This window comes from Chlorocebus sabaeus, chromosome 10 (genome assembly GCF_047675955.1).
Source record: "Chlorocebus sabaeus isolate Y175 chromosome 10, mChlSab1.0.hap1, whole genome shotgun sequence".
NCBI classification, from domain to species: domain Eukaryota; kingdom Metazoa; phylum Chordata; class Mammalia; order Primates; family Cercopithecidae; genus Chlorocebus; species Chlorocebus sabaeus.
This window is the reverse complement of record NC_132913.1, coordinates 12295239-12308642: the sequence shown is the minus strand read 5'-3', so window position 1 is coordinate 12308642 and position 13404 is coordinate 12295239. Positions and strand designations below refer to the sequence as shown.

Below are 13404 nucleotides of genomic sequence, written 5' to 3'. Positions count from 1 at the left end.
GATCACAATGCACTTTGGCACATCAAAAATTCTAATAACATCTACAACAAACAAACCTTTGTTAACCAGACTCATTGGAGCATTAGCACCCTCCCCCTCCTTTTTTCCAAATAACAGCTATCAGCACTCCACAAGCTGGGCACTGTGGCATGTGGCTGGGATCCCAGCTACTAACAGAGGCTGAGGTGGGAGAATCACTGGAGCTTGAGCGATCCTTCCAGGAGTCAGAAGTTCAAGTGTCCAGTCTGGACACCATAGCAAGACCTCGTCTCTAAAACAAACAAACAAACAAACTCCACAGAACATACTCTGGGAAATGCTGCTAGTGGCAAGTTTTTTTTTTTTTTTGCATTTGTTCATTCAACAAACATTTATTGAGCATTTACTGCAGGCCAGGCATCCTGCTAGGCCTGTGATGCAATAGAGAACAAGACAGGCAGAGCCATCTTTCCATGATAAAGGAAACGGAGGCGGGGACATTGTTTACATTTCTTTGGCATCTCCCACTGTTCTCCACACAGAATCTGCGGTCAGTGTTGGCGGATTAACTCCTCCCCTCTCTTGGGTGGGAGCTGACTAATGCTGTATCCTGCCATTGTATCAGGGCAGAGAACAGCCATCCTATCCACCCCCACTATCAACAGAAATCTGTGCAGGGAGGACGTGGTATAGGACTCAGGGACAGTGACAGCGTAATGCTCTTATGTAATCCAAATTAATTGCTCCTGACCAGGGATGCTTCACATCCATTGGAACAACACAGAGTTGTAGCCATGTATTTTTTAAAGTGTGTCTGCCTCTGAATCTCCCTGACTCTGCTCATCTCAGAAGGTCCCTGGAGGAGGGCTCAGGGCTGACACATGCTAGCATATGAGAAGGGGAAGAATTTTATTTCTCTGCCACTAATCCCCATGTGTCTCACACCCAAATCTAGGATTTTCCTCTTCCTACCTGGAAGTATCTGGCGTGCACGGCTTATCCACAATTAAAATGGACTGCAGGCTGCTCCCCTCACCAGAAAGCTGCTCCCTTAAGCAGCCATAGATTACATGCCCTGGCTCTGGCTGCCAGAGAAAGCCGGCGGATTTGATTTTGTTAGCAAGAGCTGACTGAGACCCTAGCAGCTGCCTTCTACTTTACATATTAAAGCGCTGAAATACAAATAGGACAGTCCTTTTGCCACTGCAAGAGCGGGGTGGTGTTAAGTGGGTAGAGAGGCAGGATTTTACTTGTGGAAATCAATGCCTGCCTTCCATCCACAAAAACCAGATGTCAATATGGAGGAGGCACTGTCAGCGTCGCCTGGGAAGCCCGGGTTCCAGCTTTCCCTCCCCGCAACCCTGCTCTGTAAGTGTGGGCAGAGCATGTCTGCTCCAGGAACCTCAGTTTACACCCCTGAAAAACCGAGTTAATGCCCTACAGGGATTTTATGAGCCACAGTAAGAGATTATGCGTGAAAGAAAAATAAAAAGCATGTTGCTATTATTCTTAGGGTATCTGGCCACATTTCCATTATCCCTGACTAAGCTACCAGCCATCCGTTTCTGAGTTCAGTAGGCGACAGTGAGATAGAGGCCAGGGAACTCCAATGCTGGGCCTAAAAGTGGTCCAGGTCAGTGTTTGCAAACTGGTGGACACTCCCTAGTGGATCATGCAATTGATTCCGTGGATCACAAGCAGCATTTTAAGAATGAAATAAAATAGAATGACAAAGAAAACAGTGGAGTGTTTTGCATGTTGTCAGGATACGTTTTCAGTTATGTGGATTTGCTAGTTATATTTGCAAACGTAGCATACCTCATTGTCTACCGGGCAGCAGAGGAAAACATGATTCTTACTGCGAGTCCCTGTCAAATAGGTTGAGAAATTGATAACCCAGGCCTGCCTCCCATCCATGGACTCGGATGCTGAGGGATGGCTCTGGCAGACTATTTTTGCAGCTCCCTGAGTGACTGATAGGTGCGCATGCCACAGTGTGTGGCAACTTCCAGTGCAGGGAACACAGACAGTGGAGCCAGAAGACCTGAATTTCAGTCCCAAAACCCACACTTACCTGCCTACATCATCAGACAAGTTTCCTAGGTTCTCGGAGCTTCTGCTGCTCGCCTGTGCCTGTGTCCACCCCACATGGTCATTAAGAGGATTTGAGCTGGACACGTTAAATGCAGGATGCATGCAGCCAACAGTGGCATGCTGGCTTTTAAGGTAAGCTGCAACCTTCTCCTTCAAAGTTAGCACGGCCAGTGAGAAGCTACCTGAGCCCCATCACCCTCCCCTACACACATGTCCACAGCAGACACCACGCCACGGGGACAGCCGTGATTCTTGAGGAGCCGTGGCTGACCCCTAGATCTGTAATTCTTTTGTTACTGGAAAAGGGTCCCGATCGAGACCCCAAGAGAGGGTTCTTGGACCTCACGTGAGAAAGAATTCAGAGTAAAGTGAAAGCAAGTTTATTAAGAAAGGAAGGAATAAAAGAATGTCTACTCCATAGTCAGAGCAGCGGCATAGCTGCCCAGCTGCTTATACTTATTGTGACTTCTTGATTATATGCTGAATGAGGGGTGGATTATTCATGAGTTTTCCAGGAAAGGGATGGCAATTCCCAGAGCTCAGGGTTCCTTACCGTTTTAGACCATATAGTGTAACTTCCTGACATTGCCGTGGCATTTGTAAACTCCCATGGCGCTAGTGGGCGTGTCTTTTAACATGCTAATGCATTATAACTAGTGTATAATGAGCAATGAGGATGACCTGAGGTCACTCTCGTTGCCATGTTGGTTTTGGTGCTTTTGGCTGGCTTCTTTACTGCAACCTGTTTTACCAGCAAGGTGTTTATGACCTGTATCTTGAGCCGACTTCCTATGTCATCCTGTGACTAGCAATGTTTAACCTCCTGGGAACACAGCCCAGTAGGCCTCAGCCTCATTTTACCCAGCCCCCATTCAAGGTGAAGTCGCTCTGGTTTAAACATCTCAGACACTTTATTTAGCTAAAAACCATTGAAACAATATGTTGATTCCACGAAGAGGTGACTTGCGCACGCATTTATCCTTTTGTTCCCAAAGCTGTTTTCAAAGTGTTACATTTTATTTTGTGTTCCTTTGGGTACTTTTTGTTATCGTTTTGGTTTGGTTTGGGTTGTGCTAACTGTTCCAATTCAGCCAGTTAAACATTATTAGATGTTAGACTGCAAAATACCCCAGTCAGAGCAGCTCATCTGCACAGAAAAATGAGGGTTCAGCTTTCAGAACCTAAGTTCTCTCCCGGAGTTAGAGGAACTGCCTGTGACCTTGCCCACTCCAGCCACCTGCCTGAAATAATGACAAGACCAGCCTGACCCCAACTTCGTGAGCGATTGTCCAAAGCCCCTTCGTGCCATAGTAATTGAGCACCAGCAGGAGCTACAACGACCTGGCTGTTTCTTTTTTGCTAACAAGCTTACATATAATAAAAATGGCCCTAGCTTGGGGATCTTATTAATTGCCTCATGACAATCCCTCTCCTTCTTTTGGGCTTCTTTGGGTTCTGGGATTTTTAAATTGTTCCCAAGGAGAGTTTTCGGGAAAGAAACTCTCTGGAATCATGCAGGTTTCCCACTGGGACAGGAAAGTCAAAGGCCCTTTGTTATTGGCTGGCCTTTGGCTGTCAGCCCTTGCTATGAACCACTAGCCTGAGGCTGGAGCTTCCTGCTGTCTGCACCGTGGGATTTTGGATGGCACAAGCATGAGGATATATGAACAGGAGGAGGTGACTGCCACTGGTGGGCCTCGGAGCAGTGTCTCCACACTGTCCCTGTGCAGAGCCCAGAGTGTCCAGCAAAATTCATCACTCTCCAGATCAGGGGCTGGGGACAGTGGCCCACACAGACCAAACACTGGAGCTACAGGGCACGCTGCCCGAGGGAGATGCAAAGACCTCACTGGGGCCACTAAGGCTGGCTTTCCAGGCCTGGACAGGCTCCCATTGCCGCACCTTCTGGAAAAGCGTCACGACACAGAGGTGGGCGCCAAAAGGCTCTCAGTGGGGCTTCGTCTAAGGAACAGATAGGTCCAGGTCTTCCCCAGTCACGTGACCTGAGCAGAGGGGCCCGTGTGGACTTTTCACCCTGAAGCTAGAAGGGTGTGGTGACGACAGTCTCCTACATGAGTGGTTTAGTCCTGGCTGCCGATCAGCCTCATCTGCCGAACCTTAAAAAACAACAGATGCCCACATCCCGCCCCAAACCAATTTAATCTGAATTTCTGGGAGTGGGGTTTGGGCACTAATATTTTACCCAAGCAAGCTCCCCGGGTGATTTTAATGTGTAGCAAGGTTTGAAAACCACAGTCTGATAGCCACAGATTGACAAACTCTCGGGGATAAAGGGCATCGCCCAGCCATCTTAGCAACACCAGTAAGTCCACAATGAGGAGGGGTGGGAAGGCCCACAGTTAATTCGGGCTGGGAACCTGGCTGGGGAACATCAGGGTGATTGACGTCAAGACTTACTATTTTTTTTGAGATGGAATTTCACTCTTGTTGCCCAGGCTGGAGTGCAATGGCATGATTTTGGCTCACCACAACCTCTGCCTCCCGGGTTCAAGCGAGTAGCTGGGATTACAGGCAGGTGCCACAACACCTGGCTAATTTTGTGTTTTTAGTAGAGACGGGGTTTCTCCATGTTGGTCAGGCTGGTCTTGAACTCCCAACCTCAGGTGATCCGCCCACCTCGGCCTCCCAAAGTGTTGGGATTACAGGCGTGAGCCGCCACACCCGGCCAAGACTTTTTCCTGATGGTCAGTGCTGGGGACCTTTTTAACCACAGTGTTCCACATCAACAGATTAGAATTTAGAAAAGTTGGGGTGGCTGAGAAGTTGCAGGGGATTTGGAATTATTGATAGGCACTTCCGGAAGTGGCAAGGATTTGCTTCCGTGTGCAACTGACGGTCAAGGAGGCTTCTCTTTGGGAGGTGACTACATTAAAATGATAGGAATTCACTGTGAGTGACAGCACAAAGCCCACGGTGGCTTCCTCACTCTTCGTGGTGAGCCAGAAGTTGTTAAAGACCAGGCCAAGAAGATTCTGGAAGTGGACACAAAGCCAAGAAGAACCAGAGAGGGTGAGGAAGGATAGAGAAGGTTTTATTTGGTTATTTTACTTCGGCCCAAGGATGTTGAACGTGAGAACCTGTCTGTGAAACTGTAGTGTGCAGCCATTGGAAAATGTTTATTATCATCTTTAGCAAAAGCATTACAAGCAATTCTCCCACACCATGTTCTTTCACTCACTGACGTTCACCGTCCTGGTGTCTGTTCTGGAGCAGGTGCAAACGAAGGGACACACACACACACACACCAGGGAGGAGCAAGAACAGGGCCCAGTGTGGAATCAGACCCACTTAGAAACACTTCTGAGGGGAGTGCAAATGAGAAGCATCTGTCAGCCGAGGCTCTGGATTGATGCTGACAAGCTGGGCTAGAAGGGAATCCATAGAGACCACCCAGAGGTCTCGGTGTGCCGCCACATTTAAATTACACCCTCGCAATGTCTCCTTGGAGAAAACGCATACGTGTTCATTGCTTGATGGGTCATTGCTATTTCCATCCCTGTGTAATAGACATGGTCTCTCCTGCCCCAAAGCTCTCAGTGGCTCCCCAGTGCTCGCAGAATTCAGTCAGAGCCCCCCTGTGGCACTCTTCCCTCGCTCTCGGTGCCCTCTGCTGTGTCACTGCCTGCCCTGTCTAGGGGACTAGATGGAGGCGACTGCGCCTACCCAGCACTTCCCCCTCTGACTTTAGCTTTGGAAATTACTTATCTCCCACTGAAGTTGATTAAGTGGACTGCCCAGGGTTCATATCCGTTGAACCAGCACCAACAGTAGAACCTGGATCTCTTCCTTCGTGGTCCATGAAAACTCATACATGCCAAGAGACTGGAGTCACAGAGCAGCACTTCCCAGCCATTTTCACATTGCAGCTCCTACAGAAAGTCATGCTTTGGGTGGTGGATCAGTCACTCTTGGCTGGAAGTGACCCACCAAAGCCCACACATGGTTCAAGGGGTGGGAAGCTCCATTGTAAAATGGCTGGGACCATTTCCATTTGGAGTTGGACGGTCTCCTCTCCCCACGGTCACTAATCTCCTCCAGAGGGAAGAGTAGGCCCAGCCCGGTTTCCACGCGGGATATTTATAACCCAGCATGGGGCAGGGAGGTGAAGGTCTGGCATGCACAGAGGGCATCTGTGTGGTGTTCTGGGGCTTTCTATATGGTGCCAGGTCACCCAGACCACAGGCCCCATGAGTGGGCCTTCACTACTGGTGCCAAATCCACATGCCATCTGTAAATTATTTACTCTGCATTTATCTTCAAGCTAATTTAAAATCAGTCCACTTTTTATCTGATCTTAACTTAGGCCAAATGTTATCTGTGAAATTATGATTTTGGTATACAGGCAGACACATTTTACTCTAATATACATTAAAGTACACACATAACTAGTAAAATTTGTATACACACACACACATACACACGTATATGTATATATATATTTAGAGACAGGGTCTTGCTCTGTCACCCAGGCTGGAGTGCAGTAGTGCAGTAGTGTAGTGGCACAATCTTGGCTCACTGCAGCCTTGACCTCTTGGGCTCAAGTGATTCTCCCATCTCAGCCTCCCAAGTAGCTGGGACAACAGGCACATGCAGCCACAGCCGGGCTAATTTTTTTGTATTTTTTGAAGAAACAGGGTCTCACTATGTTGCCCAGGCTGGTCTCGAACCCCTGGGCTCAAGCAGTCCGCCCACCTAGGCCTCCCAAAGTGCTGGGATTACAGGCGAGAGCCACCGCAGCAGGCTTTAAATGTTTTTTAAACTTCTTTGAACTTAATTCCATCTGAAATCATCCAGCAGCCTCCAGAGATACAAATAACCAAGTTAAGGAAAAAACATGGTTATATGGTTATTGTAAGGAATCCGCGTGAATTTGTCAGTCCTTAGACACCTTCAGCATAGAAGCATTCTAACCATTTTCCTGTTCTGGAAGCTGAGGCACAGAGAGTTGAGAGTTATCATAAAATCACACTAAGAGTGATAGAACTCGGGTTCCAACCCAGAGCCACAAGTGCTAAGGCCACCCTCCTTCCCCTCCGCCAGGCCAACAGATGAGTCGTTGGCAGGATTGCTGCATCTGTCATCCCCTTGCCCTCACTCCAGCCTTTTTTTTGCTCCACAGTCCTCGCTGGGCTTTGTGGCCCTGGTGCTGAGCACACTGCACACGCTCACCTATGGCTGGACCCGCGCCTTCGAGGAGAGCCGCTACAAGTTCTACCTGCCTCCCACCTTCACGCTCACGCTGCTGGTGCCGTGCGTCGTCATCCTGGCCAAAGCCCTGTTTCTCCTGCCCTGCATCGGCCGCAGACTCACCAGGATCCGGAGGGGCTGGGAGAGGGACGGCGCCATCAAGTTCACGCTGCCCACGGACCATGCCCTGGCCGAGAAGACGAGCCACGTATGAGGTGCCTGCCCTGGGCTCTGGACACCAGGCACACGAGGGACGGTGCCCTGGGCCTGTTAGGTTTTCTTTCCTTGGTGGTGCAGAGTGGTATAACTGTGTGCAAATAGGAGGTTTGAGGTCCAAATTCCTGGGACTCAAATGTATGCAATACTATTCAGAATGATATACACACATATGTGTGATATGTATTTACATATATTCCACATATATAACAGGATTTGCAATTATACATAGCTAGCTAAAAAGTTGGGTCTCTGAGATTTCAACTTGTAGATTTAAAAGCAAGTGCCGTATGTTAAGAGAAGATCATGCTATTGTGACATTTGCAGAGATATACACACTTTTTGTATAGAAGAGGCTTGTGCTGTGGTGGGTTCGATGTATCCCTGCCCATCCCACCCCCACAACTCCCCTTTTGCTACTCCCCCAAGGCTCTTGCAGAGCTGGAGCTCTAAGGAGGAAGGAAAGCAACAGCTCTGCCCAGAGTCACCCCTGATGCCTGTGAGCAGGGGCCGCATCTCTTCCCTCCACCTGGGGCAGGAACAGGAGGACTGGGGAGGAGCAAAATCAGGCAGTCAGCCTGGAGTCTGTGCCTGGTCCTTTGCGGGGTGGTGGGAGGATGGGGGGATTGGGCTGAAGCTGCTGCACCTCATCCTGGCTGAGTCGGGGAGACATTTTCCCTAAAAGTCAGAAGTCACCATGGAGCCTGCAAATGGATCCTCCTGTGAGAGTGAAGTCACTTCCTTGCCAGAGCCATTAGTGAACCTGGCTTGAGAACAAAGCGTCATTTCCGTCCCTCCTTTAAGCTGGTGATGAGCATCCTTTAAACCACTGTGCCTTCTCACCCTTTCCATCTGTAGTTTGAACATCTCCCAGGAAGGCCTAGAGTAGACCCTTTAGAAATCAGCTCAAGGGGCAGAGCGAGAGAACACACTAGGGTGTGAAGTTCCCCGGGCGCCAGTGTTGAGCCCTTTCAGGGACCCTGCCTGGGCTGAAGGATTGTCTTCATTAAGTCGCTCCTGGGGAAACATATTGGGGACTCCAGATGTCCTCCGGCAGAGGACCCAGAAAACCACACTGGCTCCAACTTCCTCCTGATGGAGCATTACACTTCCAAACAGTGGGGAGCGACGTTTCCACCAAAGCTATACACCTAAAATGCTGCTGCCCCAAAGCACAAGAGGAGAGAGCACCGCCGGGGCCACAGGACGTCTGTCGTCCAGTCACACGCCATCCTCGCTGCTTCCTCCTGACTCTAGTTTACTTCCCCTGTGGAGAAACAGGTGTTCTTGGCTTAGCCCCCAACCCCCTGCAGAACCAGGGTGATCTGCCACCAAAAAAAGCATCTTTGAAGACAAAGGGGGTGAGGTCTTGATGAGTCTCCTGGGCCCGAAGGCATCTTCTGATAGAAGGAAGACAGTAGGGCCGGTGAAGGCTGCCCAGAGAGAGCGTCACAGATGAGGCTGCCCCTGCCCCCCAGGAAGGCTTCATGAGCTCATGTCTATGGAGCACATGAGGGTTCTTCAGTGAAAAGCAGAAAAGCCCACTGCAAGGATAGCTCATTAGGCATATGACCGACGCAGGGAAGGCCATGCTGGGGAAGCTCTTCCTGCTGGTGTTTTCCATCTGCTGTGCCAAGGCTGAGCAGTAGAAACTTGTCTCATAAACTGGCACTGATGGAGCATCAGCTGTGGCCCACAGAGAGCCTCACTGAGAAGGGGGCAGGTAAAGCAGAGATTTTAGCATTGCCTTGGCATAACAAGGGCCCATTGATTCCCTACTAATAAGAGGCAGAGAGAGCATGGGCAATGGAGACCCACAATGATCCCCAATCCTGGTGGGTACTGGCTGCCTGCCCTGGGCCAGGGAATGGCTCCTTATACCAAAGATACTGGCACAGAGCAGAGCCCAGTGCACGTCCTCCCCTTCCCACCCACCTCTGGCTGAAGGTGCTCATCAAGAGGGAAGCGATTCTAAGGTGGGTGGCAGGAGGGAACAGGTGTCACCTGCCGGACAATCAGCACATGAAAGGCAGGCGGGCTGTGTACTGGGCCCTGACCATGTGTCCACTGCTATCTTCCCTACCTCACCAGGCTACTGGCAGCAGCAGCCCCTAGAGCACATCACTCCCTGCAGCCTGGTAAATTCCATGTGCCTCTGGGTACAAAAGTGCCTCAACAACATGCTCTGGAAATCCCAAATGCCACAGTCTGAGGTTGGTATCTAAAATCTATGCCTTCAAAAGAGTCTGTGTAATTTTTTTTTAACCTGGTAGACGGCCTAAAAAGCAGTGCAAATAAACACCTAACCTTCTGCGAGCTTCAGGCTTTTATTTCTGCCATGTAGATCACATATCCGTTCATCCACTGACTCCAGAGGCCTTCAGCTTGGAGCCTGCTCTCAGGCAGGCAGTATGCAAAGACTTGGGACTGCCAAGGTGAACACAGTGATCTGTGCTAGAGCTGGCCAATGAGGAAGGGCAGATGTGCAGACCTAAGGGACTAAAGGACATGCCAGGGAGGAAATGGGCAAGATCCAGGTGACAGAGTGTCGGGTGGGGGCGTCGGGATGTGAAAGGAAGGCTTCCTGGAGTGGTCTGAAGTCTGAGGCCTTGAGTGCAGGTAAAAGCAGCAGAGCTTCTCGAATTAGAATGTGCCTGGGAGTCACCTAGGAATGTGGTTCAAATGCAGGTTCTGATTCATGGTCTGGGGTGAGGTCTGAGACTGTGCATTTCTAATAAGCTCCTGGGTGACCTGGATGGTGATGATCCTCGGACGCTCCGAGCAACAAGAGCTTAGATGGCATTCGTTGCCTCTGCTGTGCTGTAGTCTATGGCACACTAATCAGTGCACACACATCTCTGTCCCCTCAACCCTCCCCAGGAGCCTGCGTTCCCCTGGCAGCCCTGGCAAGGTACACGTCTGCACACTGCTATGACCCCTGCGTTCTCTTAAAGGCAAAGGGAGAAACACTCCATCCAGGAGCCACAGCCTCATACTCTGTGCTTCGCAGGGGCTGCGGCACATTGGCCCTGGGTCCATCAGGAAAACAAGAGGAGCTCTCTTCAGAGACCACCCGCCTATCACGCAGCCGAGCCTTCCTGCTGAAGCAACCAGACTGCCTTATGGTACAGGGTGAGGAGACAAGAAACCCAGTGCAGAAAGTGGTCTAGTGGCTAAAAACCATTGATCGGGAACAATAACCAAAAGATGGCCCTGCCATTTTGAGTTCATGATAAGGATTTTCCAAAGAAAGAACCACGGCCAGGAAATATATTCAGGACAAACAGTTTTCAAAGTGAAAAGCATCTTGTGCTTGGAGGTTTACTTTTCTCCTCTGTGTCCTCCCATGCATAAAGCTGGGAGAGTTAACTTTACAAAGAAGTAATCAAATACTTGAAAAATACCCACTACGAAGGTAGCCCATGTAAGATCTAAGGAACCACCAAAATCACTCATATCAGTTCAGGAGAGAAAGTTACCATTCAGCTGTTTGACACACTGAATCTTTCCCGAAAGCAATGAAGCTGGCTCTTGGAGTGCAGAAGCTTTCTTGTGCTGGGCCACTTCCCTGGTCTCAACCAAGAGACAGTTGGCTCCACTAGAGCAGAAATTCTCAGTCCCATCAAAGATCACTGACTTCCTCTAAGAAATACTTTGAAAATCTCTTTACTAATTGCTGAAATTAAATTCAGAAATAATATAACCTACCTAGGCATACAATTTTTTAAAATCAATGTAAGGTCTAAATTGAAACACAAAGTAGAAGTAATTTATACTAAAACATACATATGTAACAGTAATAATGAATAATTATTAAATTACTAGTCTTACAATAAATAAATTGCTTTTCAAATGCAGTGATACTCAACTAAACATTATTGACTTTCTTGTAGTTGACATTTTAAGATAAAGACTAAAGGGGTGTGTGTGTGTGTGTTTGTGTGTTGTGTCCACTGTGAGTGTTTGAAATTGTGTTGAATGCTACGAAGAAATCACATAGGGTAAAGACCAATAAATGTCAACTAGATTTGGAAACATGGAAACCTAACGGTGAGAATTTCAGTGGGACGTTGAGGGTAAAATCCCAATTGAGTATGAATAAGAAGGAAATGGAGACAGTAATTCTAGACAACTCTTCTGAGATTTGGCTGTAAAGCAGAGGAAAGAGAAAGGATTGGTAACGGGAGGGGTATAGGGGGTTGAAGGAGGACTGGTTATTTTTTTCCATGGTTCTGACCTGAACATGTTTTAAATGCTTCTGGGGAATAAACAAGGTGAAAAGGAATGATGGAAGATGAGAGAGAGAATAATAGAGAATCACAAAGTCCTGGAGGACATTGGGAAGAGATGGAGTGCAGAGCACAGGTGGCTTTGGAGGAGGAGGAGCTTGTCCTTTGCCACTAGGAGAAAAGGGGAAAAGAAGTGGCTGAGTATTAAGGGGAGGGGCTAGTTGTGATGACACAGCCTGTGACAGTTCCCTTCTGATGTTGTTTGTTCTTTTTTAAAAAAACAGTCAATCCCTTCTGCTGAGAACAACAGGGGAGGAAGAAGGTTTAGCTCTGAAGGTTGAAGATGGACAAAACCGTTGAAAATAATTGTTGGAGAAAATGAAAAGGGAGCGGACCAGAAAAACTGATAGGGTTTAAAAAACAAAAACAAAATTTGATTATAGCCATTTTTTATCCAGAGTAAAATATACCAAATTGTGTTTCCTGGGAAGTGTGCAAAGTAGATTTTTGTTTAGTTAAATTCTGTTTTCCCTCACCAGTTTCTTTAATAATTCTAGGTAGTTTGTCTTAGTTGAGTGTCATCTCTAATAGTTACTCAGAAATGCCTTGGCTTCATTTTTGTTTTCTCTGTTCAGAAACGAACAGTCACAAACGGAACTTTGATGCAGTAGGCAACCAAAAACCTCCACTGCCAATCCTCCCGTAAAGTGAGTAATCATCACTCTTGCTTATTGAGTGTTGATTTCATTTATTGGACCAGAAACCTAGCTTATTTGTATAATTCTCATATATGAAGAGTCTATTCTTAAAAATCTAATTTTAGCCAACATTTAAAAGTTCCACAACTAGAGAATTCATTCAGACTTTTAACTTCCTGAAGGATCTTTCTGCTTAAAACACAATTAGTTCCTAAACAAAAGACCTACTTTTTAAGGCAATACTAAATTTGCAGGAAGTAGGGGAAATCATCAGGACAGAAAATAAATGGGAACACACACAAAAATCAAAAACAAACAAACAAACAAAAAATAGCTCTCCTTGGCTCCTGGCAGAAGAAGCAGATGCAAGTCCTTTCTGAAGAAAAGCAACCTCAGTTCAGATCAACCACATAAGAAGCTTAATATTTACATTAATAAACCATAGGTGAGAATCAGTGGAAACAAAACCTGAAGGACTTAGAAGAACAGAATTGTAAATTTAGGATAATAATATATTAAATATCTAAAGAATTAAAAAATAGAGTTGCAAAAAATAAATAAGCAATATTATACTATAAAGGCACAGGCATGGTGAAAAATGGAATTTTCAGAAATAAAAAATGATCAGAAACAAACAATTTGGTGAGTTTAACAGCAGATTGGAGAAAATTATTGAATTTTAAAAGCTAAAACAATTACCCAGAATGCAAAAGAGAAACAAATGGATAGAAAATATAAAAGAGTCATTAACAGAGATAAAGATTAAACTGAACAACTCTAACATACAAATAATTGGAGTTCCAAAAGGAAAGAATGGTGAAGAGGCAGATTTTAAAGAGAGAAAGACCAAGGATTTTCTGAAACTAGTGAAATACTGGAATCCAAAAACACTGAAAGTGTAATGTATAGCACCAGGCAGGAATGCAAATTTAAAAGTAAAGCTACAGTTAGCCACACTAAGCAGCTCTTAAAAGCAATCA

At 47.1% G+C, this 13404-nt stretch overlaps 1 protein-coding gene across 2 annotated transcripts in view; it reads left to right on the top strand.

Moving 5' to 3' along the window:
• STEAP3 (STEAP3 metalloreductase) overlaps positions 1-9813 on the top strand; it is a 41792-nt gene extending 31979 nt beyond the window's left edge. For both annotated transcript variants that reach the window (XM_007964734.3, XM_007964735.3), the window contains one exon: positions 7214-9813. In XM_007964734.3, the coding sequence (XP_007962925.1) occupies positions 7214-7495 (282 nt within the window). In that variant the 3' untranslated portion in view covers positions 7496-9813. The remainder of the gene's footprint in view (positions 1-7213) is intronic.
• The last annotated feature ends 3591 nt before the right edge of the window (positions 9814-13404 follow it).